Genomic DNA, 21,416 nt, shown 5'->3' on the forward strand with positions numbered 1-21,416 from the left:
GAGCCTTTGCCTAGGCACCTGCCTGCGTAGACTGTCTGTGGAAGTACAGTGTGGTGGGTGTCCTCTTGCTGCTCAGGACAATCTTGGACTTGTCTTGCTTTTGGTGGTGCTGTGCTTTTTTTCCATGTTAGGGTCAGCCGGAGGTATTTTTCCAAAGTGATTGAAGATCTGCATTTGTCTTTAAGCCTGTGTATGCAGGGCTCCTTGTTGATCCACGCTGTGAGCCACTTGCAGACAGAGAGCCTATTCTGCTCTGAATACTGTTGCACTTCCTGCTTGTGTGCAGGGAGATTGCTCAGGGTGGGCTTCTGCCCCATATGTGCGTGTCACCTTTGTGCGGTTCAGATCTGTGCTCACCTCAGCTAAGATACTAAGCCACAGGAGGCTCACGATAACCCTGGGGCCTAGCAGTATGCCAGAAGGAAGCTGCGACACAGGAAGGTGAAGTAGGGTGAGGCATCACAAGCAGTGGCTTACCTCTGCACCACAGCAGCAGCCTCCGAGCACTCCGACTGCAGAGTCTGTCTGCAGCCTCCATGTTACACACCCTGCGGAAAGCAAGCTAGCATGAGGCTTTTCTTTACACAGCTGTCTTACAGTTTGTCTTGCCTTCCTCCATAGGGGTCCAGATTTTATGGAAATGAGCTCAAGAAAGAAAAGCAAGTTAATCAGCGGATTGAAAAGATGATGCAACAAAAAGCTCAAATTACCAACCAGCAGCTAAGGAAAGCACAACTACAGGTATTAATTTGATTGTCAAGTTAAGTGTAAGCTGATAGAGCAGTAACTGATAGAATCATAGAGCCAGAGTTGTGGCTCAGCGAGTTAAGCTGCCCGTGGGGACCGCTGCATTCCATACTGTAATGCCTGTTTGAGTCTACACTACTTGCTTCTGACCCAGGTCCTTGCTCATGACCTGGGAAGGTAGTAAAAGATGGCCCAAGTAGTTGGCCCCGCCAAGATGGACTTCCAGGTGCTTGGCTTCAGGCTGGCCCACGCCTGGCCAGTGGAAGAGTGTGTCTGTCTCTCATTCTCTCTCTGATGTGTAAGAGGCAGGGACCCTAACACTTGAGCCATCACCTTCTGTCTCTTGCTGCGTCCCAGGCATCCTGACGTAGGTGCAGGCATTCCATGGAGTTGGTTCAGCTGCTGTAACCGGTTCCCCAAGTCGTGTGGTCCCATTATCTCCCTTGGGGCTGTCCTTACCTAGAATGACAGAAATTAATTATTTCAAGTCTGTGTTCCATCTCTTGGTAAGGAATAAAGGGATAAAATTAAAGACAGTAGCTTGTACATGTTACTTCAGTCCATGTGGTTTAGCAAAAGTTGGGATCCCCAGCCCCTCCTGACTGCAGCAGGAGCTGGCAGTGTGTTCTGGCCTTGAGATGCCGTTGACCGGCCGAAGAGTGTTGATATCCGTGAGGTAGCTTGCTGGGCTTTCACTGACACTGCATGGAGTTCGTGTATGAAATTGGGAAGAGCTGCTATCTCGAAAATAATGAATTTTCCTTTCCATAAACATGGAATTTCTTTCCATTTATTTAGTTCTTCAAGATTTGAAGCTTTCTACGTGATGACCTTGTATATAATTTGTTAGACTTATACTGAAATATAACTGGTACGAATTTTGGTGGTGCTAATGTGTATTGAATTATGGGTTTTTTAAAATAAGATTTATTTATTTATTTTATTGGAAAGTCGGGTTTACAGAGAAGGAGAGACAGAGAGAAAGATTTTTCATCTGCTGGTTGACTCCCCACGTAGCCACAGTGATCGGAGCTGAGTTGATCCAAGACCAGGAGCCAGGAGCTTCTTCCAGGTCTCCCACACGGGTGCAGGAGCTCAAGGCTTTGGGCCAACCTCAACTGCTTTCCCAGGTGAAAAGTAGGGAGCTAGCTAGGAAGTGGAGCAGCTGGGATACGAACCAGTGCCCATATGGGATCCTGGCACATGCAAGGTGAGGATTAAGCACTAGACTATCTTGCCAGGCCCATGCTGTTGCTTTCATTGCTGCTAGGTTGAGAAAATCTTTCCAAGGTCCATTGGCTGACATAGTCCACCTTAATGGTATATGTGTGTGTGTTTCTGGGTGTGTGTGTGTTTCTGGGTGTATGTGTGGTTATGTGAGTGTATGTGCATGTGCGTTTCTGGGTGTATGTGTGGTTCTGTGAGTATGTGTGTGTGTATGTGTTTCTGGCTATATGTGTGGTTCTGTGAGTGTCTATGTCTGTGTGTGTCTTTGCTTCTGGGTGTATGTGTGTTTCTGGGTGTCTGTGTATGTCTCTGTATGTCTGTATATGTGTGGCGGGCAGCCACCATCAGTCTTGAAGTCACTGAGAAGAGCAGAGCAGAGCAGAGCAGAGCAGAGCATGCAGGCACAGCTGTATTCCGTAACCCAAGCCAGGAGGAGCAGGAGCCTCGCCTGCTTTCTGATCAGGTTTTCCATCTGCTAGCACTGCACTCATGGATATTGGGCAACAGATGTGGGAGGAAGAACAGAGTGGGGGAATACCTATCCATTGCTGTGCTGGGAAAGGGGAGGTGTAGTTCTTAGAAGAGGGAAGCACTTTTCTTCCATTTGTGTTCATTTCCTGTGGTTGTCATGGGGATTTTCAACTCTTTGGCTGGTGGGAATGTTATTTAGTTATTTAAGAAATGGGATTATGGTGGAATTTGAGGTATCCTAGGTGGAGCTCAAGAAACCACACTAGGTATGGCTTCTCCTGGCCTGTTAGCAGTAACCTCTGTTCAGAAGACGTATTGCTCCCAGAGTGGGGGCTGGAAGCCGAGCTAGGCCCATGGACCTTGTCCCGGCTGACAGTGGGAACCCAGTCCTTTGAGCCGCACCTTCACCTCCCAGGCTCTGCATGAGCCAAAGCGGCAGTCAGGAGCCAGGGGTGCCTGGGACCAGTGCCTGCTAGTCAAGGTTTGGGTTTTGGTAAATTTTCATTCTGCTCATAATAACATTGTTTCTAAATTGCTGTTAATTCTTTTTTTTTTTTTAAAGATTTATTTATTTTATTACAGTCAGATATACAGAGAGGAGGAGAGACAGAGAGGAAGATCTTCCGTCTGATGATTCACTCCCCAAGTGAGCTGCAACGGGCCGGTACGCGCCGATCCGATGCTAAGAACCAGGAACCTCTTCCAGGTCTCCCACGCGGGTGCAGGGTCCCAAAGCTTTGGGCCGTCCTCAACTGCTTTCCCAGGCCACAAGCAGGGAGCTGGATGGAAGTGGGACTGCCGGGATAAGAACCAGCGCCCATATGGGATCCTGGGGCTTTCAAGGCGAGAACTTAAGCCTCTAGGCCACGCCGCCGGGCCCTAAATTGCTGTTAATTCTTGAGCAATTTACTTTTTCTACGTTTTGACAAGTTTTGTGACTGTGTAATATAGAAACACCTGATTACATTATAAGGCACGGTTCACATGAATTGTGCTGCTATGCTGTTTCTAAGGCTCATATCCTTGCATGTGATTACAACCTGGAGGAACAGCAAATACCTTGCATTGTGAATCAGATGAATCCAATGAGGGGTCCTGTTCCAGGGGCTGCCTGTTTCATGGGAGGCTCCCTGACTCCTGTTGTGGAATGGCAGGAAATGTGTTTTATGTTGATTGCCACATTGTTTGATTTGTTGAGTTTGCTCTGAAAGAAGTTGTGTAAATGGGAGGGGATTGAGGAAGTCCTAAGAAGTCAATACAGAACAGAGATGTTTTCAATTGAAATTGTTTCTATTTTAGAGTTCTAAATGTCCATGTTGTAGGTTTTGTTCCACATATTGGGACAGGAACTGAGGTGAGAACTCTGTAGGCATGACTCCCGAGTGTGTGAAAGAACACTCTAGAATGTTCTCTCACTTAAGGACTCTTGAACTGTCACCTCAGAACTGTTAGCAGAGGTGAGTGGAATAAAGGGTCTGGTCTTCATGCTAGAAAGACTTGAGTGTGAGACAGTGTAATGGCAAGCAGACTATTGCACTTTAGTGGGACAGGGAGTCTGTCAGACAGGATCAGACTGGGCGGGCAAGACTGCATGGTGTAAGAGAGAATACATGTGACAGGAAAAGGTAAAGTTGATCTCTTGTCAAACTAGGTGGCTCACCTGGCAGTGGGCAGGCTGTGGAGGTGTCCTCACCCGGAGTGGTCAGCTGGCTGGCCCCTGTGGCCTGGGATCAGAGCTTCCAGGGAGAAGGCTGGGACCACCCAGGAAGTGGCTGGGGCATGGGCAGGACTTCCTGGCTTTGCTTCTGAGCCTGCTGGGGGCTGTTCCCTCCCACGGAAACTGCACAGGAGGCAATTTCTAACTTGCCAGAGGTCCGTGTTACATTCCGTGGCAGCTGTTTGGCAAATCAGCTCATTTTATTGACCCAGATGTACTCAGTAGTTGCTAGGGAAATAACAAGTCAAAAGAATGAAAATCATTATCTCTAAAATACTCTCCTGATGGGAATGGGGCTTTTAAAAAGAAAATAATCTGTCTTGTAAATATAAAATGTATCATTAGAGACTTTGCTCATGGAGACTGTAGCAAATCCTTGTCCCCATGAGAATTCTAGACACCAGGCGGAGAGTAGGGTCAGCAAGCCGAATGTCACAGAGAAGTACACTGGCAGTCAACCTTCAGACTGCATTGCTGTGGATGGAGGGTCCACGCTACCCCTTCTGGGATACTGCTGGACAGAGGGCTGTGAAATTCCTCCCCAAGTTTTATTATCTATGGTATCAGATCAAATAGCCTTCCTGTGTTGGGTCACAGGTCTTCCCCGGGAAGATGGGCTCCCTTGTGGGTAGGACTTTGCTCTCAAGGCTGCTGTATTCCTTTCTGCACCTCTTCCCCTTGGCCCTTTCACACACATAGGCTGATGACTGCTTTTCCTCAACAGTTTGAACTTGCCTCAGTGTGTAAAGGAGCATCGGGAGATGATAGAAGAAACACAGTCTGAGAGTCACTGGACCTAACCAGCTGCATGGCAGGGCCTGGTGCTGCTAGCTGTGCGACTCGGGACCAGCCCACTTTCTCGTCCTGAGCCTTAAAGTGGAAGTGGTCATGAGGATCTCTGGACCCACTGACCTGAGTCAGTGAGTGAACAGACTTGAGAGACACTTGGCTGTTATGGGCCATGTATGGTATATGCAATATCATTAAGCCTTTTTCATATCCTCTGCTAAATACATCCCATAGGGATATTTTTAATTCTTTTTTTTTTTTGAAGATTTTATTTATGTGTTTGAAAAACAGAATTACAGAGTGAAAAAAGCAGAGAGAGAAAAATCTTTCATCCATTAGTTCACTGTCCAAATGGCCATGACGGACAGGGTTGGGGCAAGCTGGAGCCAGAGCCAGTGTTTCCTCAGGGACCTCTGCTGCCTTCAGCTGCATTAGCAGGAGCTGGATCGGAAGCAGTCGGGACTTGAACTGACTCCCGTATGGGATGCAGGTGCCACAGTGCCAGCCCTTCTTTAATTTTCTCAGTGGATGTTGAAGGGTTGGGTTTAGTCTCACTTTATAAAGAAAAGCAAGGAGGAGGAGAATTACCTTGCCCACTGTCATGCAACTAATGAGTGTTAGAATCCGAACCGAAATTCTTACTCTTTTGCTGACTTTTACGTATTTAAGAGGCGAAGAGAGAGAAACAGAGAGAAGTCTCAGTCCACCGATTCACTCCCCAAATGTGTGTGCAGCAGCCTGGGTAGGCCGGGCTGGTTCCAAGAGCCTGGACTCCCATGCAGGTTTCCAATGCGAGTGGGCAGGACTGAGCCTGCCTGCCTGACCTCCAGGGAACACACAGTTCCCCGTAGTAGCCAAGAGGAGCTGTGGAGGTGTTAGAGCCTCAGTCCATAACTGTACGGCACATGAGGGAGAGTGTGAATGCCTCAGCGGCAGGGCTGTGTGTGGGAGCTGCAGAGAGAGGTCACGCAACAGTGAGCCGTCCTGTCTCGGGGAAGGAACTGGAACAGATGAGTCATCTGCTGGGGATGTTCCCTCTCGGCCCTGGGAAGGGGACTATGAAAGACATGGTCAGCATGGCCACAGGAGCCCGAGCAGGACCCTTGCCCATCTGGCTTGTTGCAGGTCACTGTGTCTCCCTTGCTCTGTCCTGACTTGTCACTTGGCCGTGTTTTCTGGATGGACACAGGACAGTTTTTAGTCTCCCTCTGTATGCACATCCTGTCAGGATGCTCAGTGCTAACTCATCGTTGCCATACTGTAGGAAATAAGACTAAAGCAAGACGATAGATGAGTCAGATTGGAACGTTCTGTTTACTGCGTCAGTTGTATTACCAGAACCCAAAGCCTTGTCCACAGTTTCTCTGTTGCTTTTTCTGTTTTTAGCCAACTTTCACATATCACTGTTAATTTCCTTCCTGGTCTCCTACCAGTCATCCCTCCCTGTTAGAAAGAATTCAAAGACAGATAAGATCTTGAAAAGAAAAACTTAGAACTTAGTATCTAATACAATATATGTTTAGTAAGAGGAGGAAAACAAATATGAGAAATTAAGTTCTGTGGCTTGGAGGACAAAGATGTAGTTAAGTTACCTAGCAAACCAATGATATGTGAGCAGATCTTGGAAGCCGTGGGACAGAGCTGGGATAGGTGTCAGAACAGCCAGAGGGCCTGAAGAGGTGCAAAACACCCAGCCAGCCGCGCCCTCTACAGCGTCATTGTGGCTGCTAGAGACCAGCAGAGTTCTGGGTGATGTCTACAGAAGAGAAAGTGTGGTTTGAACTTGCAGTTCTAGGCAGCGAGCACAAGAGTAATGCTAAAAAGAAAGGCCTCGGGGCCCAGTGGCTAAATCCTCACCTTGCATGCATCAGGATCCCATATGGGCACTGGTTTGTGTCCCAACTGCTCCGCATCCATCCAGCTCCCTCTTGTAGCTTGGGGAAGCAGTGGAGGACGGCCCAAAGTCCTGGGACTCTGCATCCGCATAGGAGACCTGAAAGAAACTCCTGGCTCCTGGCTTCAGATTGACTCAGCTCCGGCCATTGCAGCCACTTGGAGAGTGAACCAGTGGGCAGATCTTTCTCCCTGTATTTCTTTCTATAAATCTGCCTTTCCAAATGGGAAAAAAAAAAAAAAGAATAAATGTTAAGAAGAAGGAGGAGGAGAAGAAAGGCTGTGGAAGACAGCTGTGCATGTGGAGAATAGATTGAATTGCAGCACCTTATAGCCCTGTCACTCTCTGCCTTAGAGGATAATTACATTCCAGAGATGCCACAACGTGCTTATTATTTCCCTCTACTCGTCTGTGGTTGCTATTATTTTATGTAAATTTAGGAGACCAACAGACCCACCAACTTTTGCTGTCCAAGTGCCTGCAGCCAGAGACCTAATCCACAGACTCAGTCTTGAGTTAGCCCTGCTGCCCCGCAGTATGTGTACTAGCAGGAAGCCAGCATGAGGAATGGAGCCAGCAATCAGCTGCAGCACTCCGAGCTGGGCTGTGGTGCCAGATGCCCACACTGTTCTGGCCTTGGTACAGCCCCAGGCCCTGCTCCCTGTACTCGGTTGTAGTTCTTCTGACTGCTTTCTCCTTGCATGATTCTAAATCCATCAAACATCACACTGGCGGGCTGGTGCCATGGGACATAGTTAAGCATCCGACTTCAGTGAGAGACGGAAGTTCTTTAAAGGTTGTATTTTTTACTGTAGTATTTGACATACATGGGGGTCTTCAGAAAGTTCAGTGTATGTTATCATTTAATTTTATTTGTTCCTGAAGTTTTTTGGAGTTCCTTCATGTATTAAAGTTCTGAAGGATAAATTACAGCTTGTTTTCAGCTCTTTGTAGGGAATAACACTTACCTGGTATTATCGTTCACTCTTCTACAGAGGGCATGAATGTTTACCTTAGGTTTCTAGGCACTGCACAGCATGAACATCATGTGTATAAGTATGTATGTAATAGCCTTTGTCACTGTTTTAAAACTCTTAATACTACCAGTCAAAAAGGGTTTGCTCGGGACCAGCACAGTGACTAAACTGGCTAATCCTTCACCTTCAATTGCCATATGGGAACCTGTTTGTGTCCTGGCTGCTTTACTTCCCATCCAGTTCTCTGCTTGTGGCCTGGGAAAGCAGTGGAGGATGGCCCAAAGCCTTGGGACCCTGCACCCGTGTGGGAGACCTGGAAGAAGCTCATGGCTCTTGGCTTCAGATCAGCTCAGCTTTAGCCATTGCGACCACTTGGGGAGTGAATCAGTGGATGGAAGATCTTTCTCTCTGTCTCTTCTTCTCTCTGTAATCTGACTTTCAATAAAAATAAATAAATAAATATTTTTAAAGGGGGAGGAATTTGTTTCATCTAACTTAAGACTTTGTTACAATAACTTCTCCAAATTTATACAGTTGTCAAATAATTTGAAAAAATAGTTGGAGTGGTTCCTCTGTTCAGTAAATGTTTATTAAGTTGCTTTTCATGTATCTGAGCATGCAGAGAGAAGAGTTGGTAGGAATATTTGAGAACACCCTGTAACTGTTTGAGAAAATGAAAGCACTCCCCAAGGGGCCAGCTTTGTGGCTTAGCAGGTTAACCTGCCATCTGTGACACCAACGTCCCTTATGAGCACCAGTTCAAGACCATCAGCTTCACTCTCAGTCAGCTTCGTGTCAATGCAGATGACTTAAGTACTGGGACGCTGCCATCCACGTGGAGTTCCAAAACTCCTGACTTTGGCCTGATCCAACCCCAGTCATTGCAGCCATTTGGGGAGTGACACAGCAGATGGATTTATATTCTCCCTCCGTCTTTCTCTCTCTCTCTGCTTTTCAAGTAGATAAACCAGTGTTCTTCAACTAAAAAGCACTTACCAGCCTTAATGAACAGTAATAAAGTAGACATATGCACTCTTCAACAGTAATGAACTATATGTACCCTCATAAACACCTATGAGCATCAATAAGTGTGTATTTGTAACTCACAATGGATGAGGGGTGGGCGGGTACAGGCCACCAGCTAGATCAGATAAGTGTTTTGGTCAATGAAGTTTCAGTGTCATGTCTACACATGTTAACATTTTTAAATTAAGGTGGACAGATTTGCAATGGAATTGGAACAGAGCCGGAATCTAAGTAACACCATGGTCCATGTGGACATGGATGCTTTCTATGCGGCTGTGGAGATGAGGGACAACCCAGAGCTGAAAGACAAGCCGATTGCTGTGGGCTCAATGAGTATGTTGGTAAGTAGGTAAAGAGGACTAGCGAACGGGCATTTCTTGTCTATTCTGGTCAGTCTTCAGCTGCTTGGAGGAGAGCACTTCCATTGAGCTCCATCCCTGATCAAGATGTTTTTACTGGAGTAGTTACTGTGCCATGTTGGAGTGATGGGTATAAAGTCCCAGCTCTGCTTCCTGCTAACAGGTGCCCTGAGAGGCAGCAGGTAATGGCTGTAGGGTTTGGGTCCCTGCCACCCATGTGGGAAGCCAGGGCCAAGCTCTGAGCTCCCAGCTCCGGCCTGATCCAACCTTGGCTGTTACGGGAATTTTGGCAGTGAACCAATGTTTGGAGGATCTCTCTTTGTCTATGTCTGTATGTCTTCAAATAAATAAAAGTAAAATTTTACAAATTTTTGAAACTTAAAAGACTGCTCACAGCATTTTGGAGGCCTGCTTTATCTGACATGCTTTGATTTCTGTTAGATAAGTAATTTCCAAATAAAACAAATCCCAAAAGTTGCGTGTGAGCCTCTGTGTCTATTCCCAGAATCCTAAAACTTTTTGAGCTTCCTACATTACACTTCGAAATGCCAGACTTTAAGTTTCAGATTTCCAGATTAGGGAGACCTCGTCAGTGAATGGTGTACAGACAGGCATCCTCAGATGCGAAGAACCCCGAATCAGAGATAGATGCTCAACCTGTATTGTGATGTTGTATTACTTTTTATTATTTTGATTTGAAATCTTTGTTATTTGTGTTATCCCATTACCTCACAACTTCCTATACTATTTGCTGCATTATTACTTTCATGTAGCATCACCTAGCGTCTTACAAACTTTGATATAGCCTAGCTAGAATACATGTATGTCTTCTATTTAATTTTTACATTAATTTATTAGAAATGCAGAGTAACGGAGACAGAGAGATCATCCATTTTCTGATTTATTCCCCAAATAGCCACAACTGCTGGTGCCAGGAACTCCATGTGGGTCTCATACATGGGTGTCAGGACCTGCACAGTAGGACCATCCATCTTGCACTGCTCTCACAGCTACTAGGATGGACACAGAGCGGCTGGACCTTGACCGGCATTCAGCTATGGGAAGCCAGTGCAACAAACTGCTGCATTACATGGCCAGCCGAAGAGGAGGCCTGTTTGAACAGTGTGTGTAGTTACTGGGAATACAGGCAAGTTTTTTCCTAAGACTGTCTGTCTTGCTTACTATGTAGTATCATGTCCTATGTAGGTGGGACAGCAGTGAGATAAGGTCCTACGGCCCAACAGGGTAAACTCAAAGCCTGGTGCAGGTCAGTAAGCTGTAAAAGAATGTCCTTGTATTGATCGATATCTCTACTTTGCTTTGTATATTTTTCCCCATGTGGTCAACTCTGCTTCAGTCTACTTCAAATTACCATGCAAGAAGGTTTGGTGTCCGAGCAGCCATGCCAGGGTTTATTGCGAAGAGACTCTGCCCACAGCTTATTATAGTGCCCCCAAACTTTGACAAGTATCGAGCGGTGAGTGAGGAGGTAAGTCACGGGTTCCGTCTTGCTCAAGCCCCTGATGGCAGAGACCTGATGCCTCCACGCTTCCCTCAGCATGCATCTGGGGTGCTGGGCTCAGGGTGACACCCAGGCTGTTCCTCCTGTACTTCCCCTGCTTTTTTTGCCTTCGCGTGTATTTTTGTGAGCAGTAGCCTTCCTTATATGTTAAAACAGCTAGCCATGTTTCCCTTCAGGTGCAGTATGGATTTTCTTCATCCCTGATTTCAGCCTTTTTTACGTTTGTGTCAGTGTTTCTAAGCAGTGACAGAATCTGTGGCTGTTAGCTGCTTTTCATGCCCTACAGTCTAGCCAGATGATGTCCAGGAGACTGGTCAGCAGGGAGAAAGGGCGGGACGAGGGCTCTGAGTGTCTCCTGTGGGACACTGCCACTTCCCCTAGGCTGTGTGCTGGGATTTACGTCCTGGATTAGAAGGTTGCAGGATCACACCAGACACCGTGCAGTTGCTGCCGTAACATGGAGGCACCCATGGGCCTGCCTTGCCACTTGATGCCTCACAGTCCTGCAGGGGACTGTCTTTCTGCTGTCTATTTGTATTCTCCTGAGGAGAATAGCCCAACCCAGTCTAAAAGCGATTACCACTCTCTCAGGAAGAGTCTGTGGAAGCTTTGAGCTGGAGGATGGTGGAGGCTCATTCCCATGTGGTTCCTCTTTAGCTCTTTTACTGTGTTCCTGACTTCCAAAAAGATTGATTGATTCATTTATAAAGCAGAATGAAAGAGAGATCTTCCATCTGCTAATTCACTCCCCAAATTGCTACAATAGCTATTGTGTATTACAAAGACATAAAATGTTCACCATAACTGCAGTGGGCTTTAGTAAGTTAAAATCCTGTGAAGAATAAAGTCCTCCTTTGACTCAGTACAACTTCTAACACAGTGACAAGTACGTAAGAACTGACTGTTCTCAGCATCTTCACATCTGAGTACAAGCTGCTTCACGAATGATGCTCATGTGTAAATGAACTGCAACACACGTTTGTCACTGCTTGTACACGCAGTAATGTTGATAGAGTGGCTCAAAAGTTTAAGGAACTCTGGCCTGGCACGGTAGCCAAGCAGCTGAAGTCCTCGCCTTGCCTGTACCAGGATCTCATGTGCGCTGGTTCTAATCCCGGCAGCCCCAGCTCTCAGGTTGTGGTCTGGGACCCTGCACCCGCGTGGGAGACCCGGAAGAGGCACCTATCTCCTGATTTCAGATTGGTTCAGCTCCGGCCGTTGTGGCAGCTTGAGGAGTGAATCAGTGGATGGAAGATCTTCCTCTCTGTCTCTCCTCTTTGCTGTATATCTGACTTTCTAATAAAAAATTTAAAAATAAATCGTAGAAAAATCAATAAGTTTAAGGAACCCAGGATAGTGCAGCATCTTTACTTGTTGGAGCTTCAGATTTCATCTTTACACATGTGTCCGTTTCAGTTCTGGTAGCAGCCCGTCGAGGTGGCAGGCACACTTCTGTCTCTGGGACACTGCCCATTCAGAATCTCCGGAGGGCTGCCAGCCACTGGTGCCTCAGTGTCACCTTCCAAGATTTGTATGCGTCACTTTTTGCATCTTGCTATAGGTGGCCGAATAGTGTTGCATAAAAGGAAGCTTTTTGTGATCTCCTTCCTGATCTGCTTTAGTTTGAAAGAATTGACAAATGAGTCTAAAGAGTGAATTATTTATTCCCTCAATCCATGATTTATTGATGGCAGGATCATTACTGTAGTTGCAGGGCCAGAGTACTAAACTTTTGGTCAGGTCTCTGGAGAAGGTTTTGCAGTGACGACAACATTGGAACTTCTGTTATTCCTTTTGAAGGTTAAGGAAATACTTGCTGATTACGATCCTGACTTTATGGCTGTGAGTCTAGATGAAGCCTACTTAAACATAACAAAGCACTTAGTGGAAAGACAGAGCTGGCCCGAGGACAAAAGAAGGTACTTCACCAAAATGGGAAACCCTGCAGAAAATGGTAAGCAGTTTATTGCAACTAGCAAATTAAAAAAAAAAAAAAAAACATAAACAAAAACAGCCTTTCAGATTGACCTAGCTGGCTCATGACCGTGTACAAGTATAGATGGTGGGACCAGCTACATTGAGAGACATGGAGCACCAGAGGTTTTCTGAGTTCCCTGTGTGGGAGGCCACCTGTAAGCGGGGTCGTCGGAGTCCTTGGGCCAGGGGGTCGCCGCTACTCTTCTGCAACCTGAAGAGCAGCAGACTGACGGCACTCAAGTGGAGAAAGCCATGGCTTGCTGTGAATGTTTTATCAGGCCGTTAATGAAAACAATTTTTAAAAGATGAGCCTCAGACATAGCCAAATCTTGCTGTTTCCCACATGTTCTGTAATCTGGGTGTGCTGTACTCCTGGCTCTGGCTCAGTGTTGTAGCCGGCTGATGGGAGGGCTCGCTCTGTCACTCTGCCTGTCAGATAAGTAAGATACTTTAGCTGTTTCTAATGAATGACTCTGTGGGCTGGAGGCATGTCTGCTGTCACAGGAACAGGGCCTTGTAGTTCTGGCAGGCGATGGATGCATCTTCCAAAGTCTGGAACATTCCTGTTCTGTTTTCCTCCTCCTTTAAAAAAAAATTATTTGAAAGGCAGATTTACAGAAAGAGGGAGAGAGAAAGATCTTCTATCTATTGGTTCACTCCGCAAATAGCTGTAACTGCCTGAGCTAAGTCAGTCCAAAGCTGGGAGCCAGGAGCTTCTTCCAGGTCTCCCATGTGTGAGTGCAGGGGCCCAAGGACTTGGGCCATTTTCCACTGCTTTCCCAAGCCATAAGCAGGGAGCTGAATCAGAAGTGCAGCAGCCAGGACTCTAACCAGTGCCTTATGGGAGGCCAGCACTGCAAGACAGAGGATTAGCCTGTTGAGCCACTGTGCCAGCCCTTCCCCCGCCACCTTTCCAAAGTGTTTTTCTTTGAACATGTGTTACTGACTATGGTCTCCACATATGTAAAAAATGATCATTATGATTTTACATTTTCTCTCATTTGTGTGCCTAGTGAGCAAGTGCCAAACCATATGAGGAATGAAATAGCATCACACGACTAGCAGCAGCCATCAAGATGGAGGCTTTAGTTCTAGCACTGTCTCTGATTACATCAGCAGCCCGGCAGGTAGTGTCACCACAAGGTTCTGCAGCAGCTCTTGTGATGTTCCAGAAGGGGCACTCTGTGCACTGTGCTGTATGCCCTGTCACAGTGACTCACCTGAGGGCAGGGCAGGATGTCTTCACGGGGGGCTTAGTGTCCTGCAGTTCCCCTGACCCCTGCAACCTGTTAGCACAGGGAGCAGGTTCCTGGTAGCTGGGCTCCTGCCCCAGCAGCGACCTGCCGTTCTTCTGCAGCTCTCATTACCTGACCTCTACTGCTGATGAAAGTTTATCACCCCCACTTGGAGTTCCCTCTGAATTGCTAGTGCATTTTAAAAATAGAATATGAAAAGCGTCTGTGACAAAATTCGTAACACATACTCATCACAGTGTTTACCTTGTCTTTACATTTTCACAAAAGACCAAGTTCATTTTTCAAGTAAAATACAGTCCTGTTGACATGGAGACCACATATGTGATTCTTCAGCCTTTGCCTTAATTTGGAAAGCATTTATGCACAAATGTAATAAAACTAAGAAATATGATCAGAAAACTCTGCTCCTAATCTTCACTGTTATAAACACATTTATGCATTTCTCCTGAACTAAATCTTTGATGAATTTGTACATTTTTAGTACAGTTACAGTTTTAGAAGTGTTTTACGGTCTATGTATGAAAAATATAAGTAAAATGAAGTCATAACCAGCTTGATATGTTTCCTTTATTTTTTGGTGATAAGACTGTATGACTGAATGATGATAATAAAGCTTATTTCCTTTGCAGTTGAACTCTGCTTATCTAATATTTGCATGTTTAAAGAAGCATAATTTTCAGGGATAGTTTTTATTTTGAACATATATCCTAGGAAAAAAAGACAACTTCTAAACAAGCAAGTCAGAATTGGAAACAGCATTTGAAAGAAGAAACTTCAGACTACATTCATATCTGAAGTTTCTTGCATAAATGAAAAATTAAGGATTTTCCCCCCCTCTTATAAGTTATTTTCCAGGTGTAGTTATTCTGTGTTGTTCATTATCTTTCTCCGCATTTCTAAGTTCTGGTTTTCTCTAGCTAAGGATAGAAAAGAAAAAGATTTCTTTTTGTCCTGAGAAAAATCATGTAAATTGAAGCCCCGTTCTACTTTTAATGAAGTACAAAAATTAATCAGTAGAATAGTTAAGATATATGTTATGGAAATAGATGATCTTTTGTTCTGGCTCTGGTTTGGGAAACCTGACATGCGGGCGGTTCCTGTTTGTGGTGCAGCTACAGCAGGCAAGGAAGCAGACACGCTGGGCGAACGTGACCGCGCCATCTCCCCGCTCCTGTTTGAAGACAGCCCACCTGACGTGCCGCCCCTAGAAAGTCCTTTTCATGGAAACAGTGAAGAACAAAGCGGTCCTCAAGTGCTCCACAACCCCGTTGTTTTTGGAACATCAGCAGAGGAAGTGGTGAAGGAAATTCGTTTCAGAATTGAGCAGAAAACAGGACTGACAGCCAGTGCAGGTATTTAAATGGGTGAGGCTGTGCAGTTGTGACGTTCCTTCTGGCTAACTACACTCACAGTGGTCATTTCTCTTTATGAAACATCCAGCAGTGTTTAACTGACTCATTTTTGATTCAATTTAACACTATTACTATCAGAGTAGTTGTGGAACAACACACAAATTAGAGTTAAGCAGAAAGGGCTAGAAGCACAAAAGAAACGGAAAGCTATCATAAAATCTCAAGTAGTTGTCTTTTATTATGTACAAAATATGTTGATGTTCCAAGCAGGACTTGGAATACGTCAGTGCATGAGAGAAGCCTGCAGGTGCCCCCCAGGGAGGGGGCAGTAGGTGTGCCAACCCTGAAGACACCTCAGTCTAAACGTGGTCACTGCTGCGCATCAGAGACCTTGTGAAGCAGCACTGCATGCTGGGTCCAGCTTTCTCTGCCAAAGCAGCAACAATCAGTTTTAGGAAGATGTGCAAAGAAACTGAAATAACCTGTTATCGATGAGTATACCTGTTTCAAAGTATCTTAACCATGAAGACTTCTGGAAATTGTGAAACATTTTTTCTGGAAAGTAATCCTTTCTTTTGTAAGCAGCAAAAATAATGAACGCATTTGATTGTCATTGCTCTAAGTACCCTGTAACCCAGGACCTTTCCTGTTGTTTCTGTATAAGGATAATCTATAGACAAGATACTACTTAAACTGTCCTAAACTGCGTCTTTTTAGAGAAGCTAGAATCACTACATACAGCCCTGTAATTCTTGCAAGAGATAATAAGTAAACTAGTAGGGCCTGGCACCGTGGCCTAGTGGCTAAAATCCTCGCCTTGAATGCCCCGGGATCCCATATGGGCTCCGGTTCTAATCCCGGCGGCTCCACTTCCCATCCAGCTCCCTGCTTGTGGCCTGGGAGGGCAGTCGAGGACAACCCAGGGCTTTGGGACCCTGCACCCGCGTGGGAGACCCGGAAGAGGTTCCAGGTTCCTGGCTTCGGATCGGCGCGCACCGGCCGTTACGGCTCACTTGGGGAGTGAATCTTCGGACGAAAGATCTTCCTCTCTGTCCCTCCTCCTCTCTGTATATCTGACTTTGTAATAAAAATAAATCTTTAAAAAAAAATTTAAAAAAAGTTAACTAGTAATAATGCTTAATATTACTCAGTTCAAGCGTAGCTCTAAAAACACCATGTCTCACATGGAGCTATCTGAGTCGATCCCAGCTCTGGCTCTCCTGGCTGCAGCTTCCTGTGGTGCAGACCCTGGGAGGCAACACAAAGGTGCAGGTGCCTGCCAAGAGTCCTCAGTTCCAGCCTGCACCCTGCTCTGGAGCCAGCCCTGGCAAGTATCTTCTCTGCCTCTCAATCTAAACAACATACATGACTCAGCTCTGAAGTTATTCTTAGATTTTTGCTATGGAAAGAATTAAATATTCTTCATCTCTGCTGACAAAAAAATTAAATTTCAAAATTTTCTAAAACTATTCAAAGCCATGGGGAGATAAATGAGAATCAAATGCTGTTTTTTTAAGATATATTTATTTTAATTGCAAAGTTAGATTTACAGAGAGGAAGAGCCGGAGAGGAAGATTCGGGTGCATGCAAGGTGAGCACTGCAGCCGCCAGGCTACCACGCTGGGCCCAGATGCTATTTCTAAAGTAGCATTACATATAACTTCACAGGATATACAGATTTTTTTTTTTTGCATTTAACATGATTTTTCTGCTTTGTCATTATGTATTTAAAAGTTATACATATTGATTTCTTTGAGTCTACAAAATTTTTTTCTTTTTAGGTATTGCCCCAAATACAATGTTAGCTAAAATATGCAGTGATAAGAATAAGCCAAATGGACAATACCAGGTTCTTCCCACTAGACAAGCCGTGATGAACTTTATCAAGGACTTGCCCATTCGGAAGGTAAGGCTTTGTGCACAGGCTCAGCTGCGTGTGCGAGTTCTGAAGGGGCACCACGTGGGCTGGTAGCCATCCTGTGTGAGGGCTATACTGGGCAGTTGGATTTGGACTTGGAAAAGTGTTTTATAAAGCCTTGCTGGTTGGCGTCCGGAAATGTATTTTCTGGAAACATCGAGGAAATTGATAGGTGACAAGATTTAAGTGCTCTCCTGCCAAGGACAGGGAAATAAAAGGAATACTTGGAAGAGCAGCCAGACGCCGTCTCAGTTCTCATGCCCATGTTGCTGCCAGACGATCGATAGGACACTTCAGAGAGTCCAGGTTTCAGTGGTTTTTGACAAATAAACCAAAATGCTTGACCATCTTTAAAATGGTAAGATGACCCTCTGAGGTCCCAGGAGAGGCATGCATTATTGTGCTGCAGCTCTGCTGGATTACACTGCACACACACACTTCTCCTCTCAACAGTGATTGCTCTGTCACTGTTAGGTGTTCTAGGACCTGCGTTTCTCCCTCCATGTGGTTCATAGGAATGAATTTTTCTTGTATTTCAAACCCAGAAGAAAGGCCTTCTCCAAGGATTTCCTCCAGTAATTACTGAATAGAATCTGCAGGCACCTCTATAAAGTCGTCATTTTCTGGGGAGTGAATAGTGTTCACTTACAAAGCTCTAGGGTTGGATAACTTCCAAGTGAGCAGCCCTTGGGTGGGTCACTATGTGTACTGGTAGGTTAAAAAATGCTTGTAGCGAAAGTCCCATTTGTCTAGCTCACTATTACATGATTACAGAATGCAGTTAAAGCAGTTTTGCAACTGCTTGTGAAAGCAGTCACACTATCCATATCTGTTACTAATTATAAAAGGTATAATGAGACTATAGCCTCAATCCTTATTTTACTCTTAGAACGTTTAATGATGAACGCTGATTCTCCTCTAGGTTTCTGGAATAGGAAAAGTTACAGAGAAAATGTTAAAGGCCCTTGGAGTTGTCACCTGTGCTGAGCTCTACCAGCAGAGGGCGTTGCTTTCTCTCCTGTTCTCAGAAACGTCTTGGCATTACTTCCTTCACATCTCGCTGGGTCTAGGTTCAACACACCTGGCAAGGTATTGTTAATATCACTGTCCTGCTTTTTCTTTATCGTTTGCTTCTGAAGTACTAGTTGTAACCACTGAGATGGAGCCTATAGACACAGGTCACATGGCCTTAAGACCATTACACTGAGTTCACAATATAAGCTTGAACTGGAGTCAACAGATTGGACATGGGGGAAGGGTGCTGTTCTAGGACCGGGTGGATGAACAGGAAGATGTATAGCTGCTTGCCTGTCTGTCCCTGTCTTGGCCTTGGTGCAGAACTTAGTGGGATTGGCTGACTTAGCCAGGGGTGGACTATTGAGGAAAGAAAAATGGCTTCTTGAAGCAAGATGATTTGATAATCCCTTGAAGCACCCTAAAGAGCTAGCTGCCTTTCTAAACGGTCCCTGGGTCACCACAAGGCGTTCTGTGGGAGGCACTGTTCTGGGCACTGAGAGTGTTAGCAGGAAGCAGGACAGAGCCCTCCCCCGACACAGCATGACCACAGAGGGGCAGCAGGCTCAGCAGCTCAGGTACTCCCTGGAGTGCCCAGCTTGCCAGTCAGAGTGCCGGCTCCTCTTCCAGCCCAGCTTCCTGCTGGGGTGAGCCCTGCTGAGGCTCACCTGTGTGGGAGAACTGGACCAACTTTGTGTCTCTCAGCTTGTGTGCCACCCTGGCCTGGCCATTCCCCCACTGTGGCACTGGGGAAATCAATCCGTGGACGAAACATCTGCCTCTGGTTCTCTGCCTTTCAAATTAAATAAATAAATAAACATCATCTTACAAAACATTGAAAATCCAAATAAACAAATAAATACAGTAAAGCAGAGTGAGGGTGTAGGTGGCATCCAGAGGTTGCCACAGGGAGCCAGTCACGCAGAGTAGGGGTGAGGGTATGGCGGAAGGGCCCTGAGGCTGTAAGGGCAAATTGAAGAACTGAGTGAAGAAATGGGAACGAGAGGAAGACCTGTGGTGGGCAGCAGCCCCAAGGCCACACCTGCTCGGTGCTCTGGAGGCTAACAGCACCGCAGCCCGGAAGCCCCGCCTAGCTGAGCCACCTGGGGCTGCAGAGGCTCCCCGTTGTGCAGTCACTGGGCATACTGACTGACCTCACGTGGCTGTGGTGGCCATTGGAGACATCACAGCACAATGAAAACAGCAGCAGACAAGACTCACTAATCCAAAGTCACCCGCTTTTATTTTCGATATACGTGAAAACAGTATAGTTCTAATACAATATGTTATCCTGTGTTTAGAGAGGCAGGTGTACCTGGAATTCGCAGGCTTTCGCAGGAATAGGCCATTTCAGGCCTGCCTTGCCCTCTGTCCATGTTCCCTGGTGCCCCACTCTGCTTTGTCTTCTCCCGTGTTACATACTTGCTTCCTCCTTCCATTGAAACATCGACTTTATAAGGGCAGAGACTTCATGTGTAATGTTCATTTCTGTATTTACCACATTCTAGAACAGGACTTGGATCACAATAGGCTCACTGAGTATTCGGAAAATGAGTAATCTGTGTGTTATTTCAGCTCTCATGGTTTTTAACTGTTCCTGTCAGACAATAGAACACAGCCAGGCCAAACCAGTCAGTCTAGATGCCCGATTTCCATCTTAATTGCTTTGTACCACATTGTGACTGAGTTCTATGGTGTGGCCTAAATGAGTAATGAACATATTGTAGGAGAGGCAAGTTGCTGTTCTAGGTGAAAAACCACAAAGTTCAATTACATCCCATAACTGCAAGATGTTATAATACCACCTCCTACTGGTTTTTGTGGGGTTTTTTTTATATAAGCATGCCTTAAACAGAAGGAATTTGTAATATCTGTTCTCATCGATGAGAATATAAACTTGAATCATGACTTATATACTCATGATAGCATCTTATTCATATGCTTTGGTGACAGACTTAGGTCTTCTTTAAGATATATTTATTTGAAAGTCAGAGTTATAAGGAGAAAATGAGAGGTCATTTCCCAGGTGGCAGCAATGGCCAGTGCTGCTCCAGACCAATGCCAGAGGCCAAGAGCTTCTTCTGGATCTCCCACGTGAGCGGCAGGGCCCAAACACTTGGACCATCTGCCACTACTTTTCCCAAGCCATTAGCAGGGGGCTGGATCAGAGAGGAGCAGCTGGGACTGAACGCAGTGCCCATTGAGATGCCAGTGTCCCCGCTGGCAGCCTTAACCACTGTGGCACAATAATAACTCCAATAGTTTTATTTGTAGATACAAAAACTTTACTATTTTTTGTGATGTATAAACTTTAATGAAAAAGTTTAGATGTTTGAAGAGTAATTGATATGTTAAACCATGGTTAACTAAAAGTAACTCATTCGTCTTTAAGGAAGAGAAGTAATTTTTTTTTTCCATTTCCAGGGATGGAGAGAGGAAAAGCATGAGTGTTGAGAGGTAATGTTTTGTTAGTTACTTATTACTAGTTTACTAGTTATTTATTACTAGTTCATAACTAATGTTATAACTTTGGATACAGATATCACTGAAATGTTTAAAAATATAATGGCAATCACAATAGCCATTTCCTAGACTCACGGTCCTAGCACAGTGCTCTCGGTGGAAAAAAAATGAACTGTAAGAGTCTTAATTTCAAGATTCTTTGTAAGAACCATCAGATTTACTTGGGAAATTTAAGAAGTGATTTAGGAAGATTTTCCCTAAAGTCTTCAAATACTGGTGAAAGGCAGAAGCATCAAATGCAGGTTGAACATCACAAATCCAGAAATCCCAAATCCAAAACTGTCCGAGTGCCATGTGATGCCACAAGCGGGAAATTCCACATCTGACCCCAGGAAACTGATGGATAAAATGACCTTCAGACGTTCATATCCACTAATAGAGAAATAGTCAAATGACTCCTATCTTTGAAGTAGGATGTTATGCACCATATGAAAATGTGGACGTTGCTTACTCATGAAGGACCGTCAGGAAGTCCAGGTGAGGAATGCTAGGTGCCGAGCAATGTGACTAGCAGTGTACTCATTACAAAGAAATTAGGAGGAAGTGTTGGGCTACCTGGCCCGTGCTTTTGTGGTGCGTTTATGAAGGAGTTCATGAGAATAAGAACTCCACTGATTATCACCAGCATGGGTGCTGAGAGCCTGGGA

General features: G+C 45.4%; 1 protein-coding gene across 3 annotated transcripts in view; it reads left to right on the top strand.

Moving 5' to 3' along the window:
- Positions 1 to 21,416, top strand: part of POLK (DNA polymerase kappa) — a 44,909-nt gene that overhangs the window by 14,694 nt on the left and 8,799 nt on the right. For 2 of the 3 annotated variants that reach the window (XM_058656375.1, XM_058656376.1), the window contains exons 3-10: positions 622 to 741; positions 9,037 to 9,189; positions 10,565 to 10,696; positions 12,530 to 12,683; positions 15,075 to 15,314; positions 17,096 to 17,220; positions 18,155 to 18,321; positions 20,671 to 20,703. In XM_058656375.1, the coding sequence (XP_058512358.1) occupies positions 622 to 741; positions 9,037 to 9,189; positions 10,565 to 10,696; positions 12,530 to 12,683; positions 15,075 to 15,314; positions 17,096 to 17,220; positions 18,155 to 18,321; positions 20,671 to 20,703 (1,124 nt within the window). The remainder of the gene's footprint in view (positions 1 to 621; positions 742 to 9,036; positions 9,190 to 10,564; positions 10,697 to 12,529; positions 12,684 to 15,074; positions 15,315 to 17,095; positions 17,221 to 18,154; positions 18,322 to 20,670; positions 20,704 to 21,416) is intronic. The other variant, XM_058656377.1, reaches the window with a different exon arrangement.

The sequence above is a fragment of the Ochotona princeps genome, chromosome 28 (genome assembly GCF_030435755.1).
Source record: "Ochotona princeps isolate mOchPri1 chromosome 28, mOchPri1.hap1, whole genome shotgun sequence".
Taxonomy (NCBI): Eukaryota; Metazoa; Chordata; class Mammalia; order Lagomorpha; family Ochotonidae; genus Ochotona; species Ochotona princeps.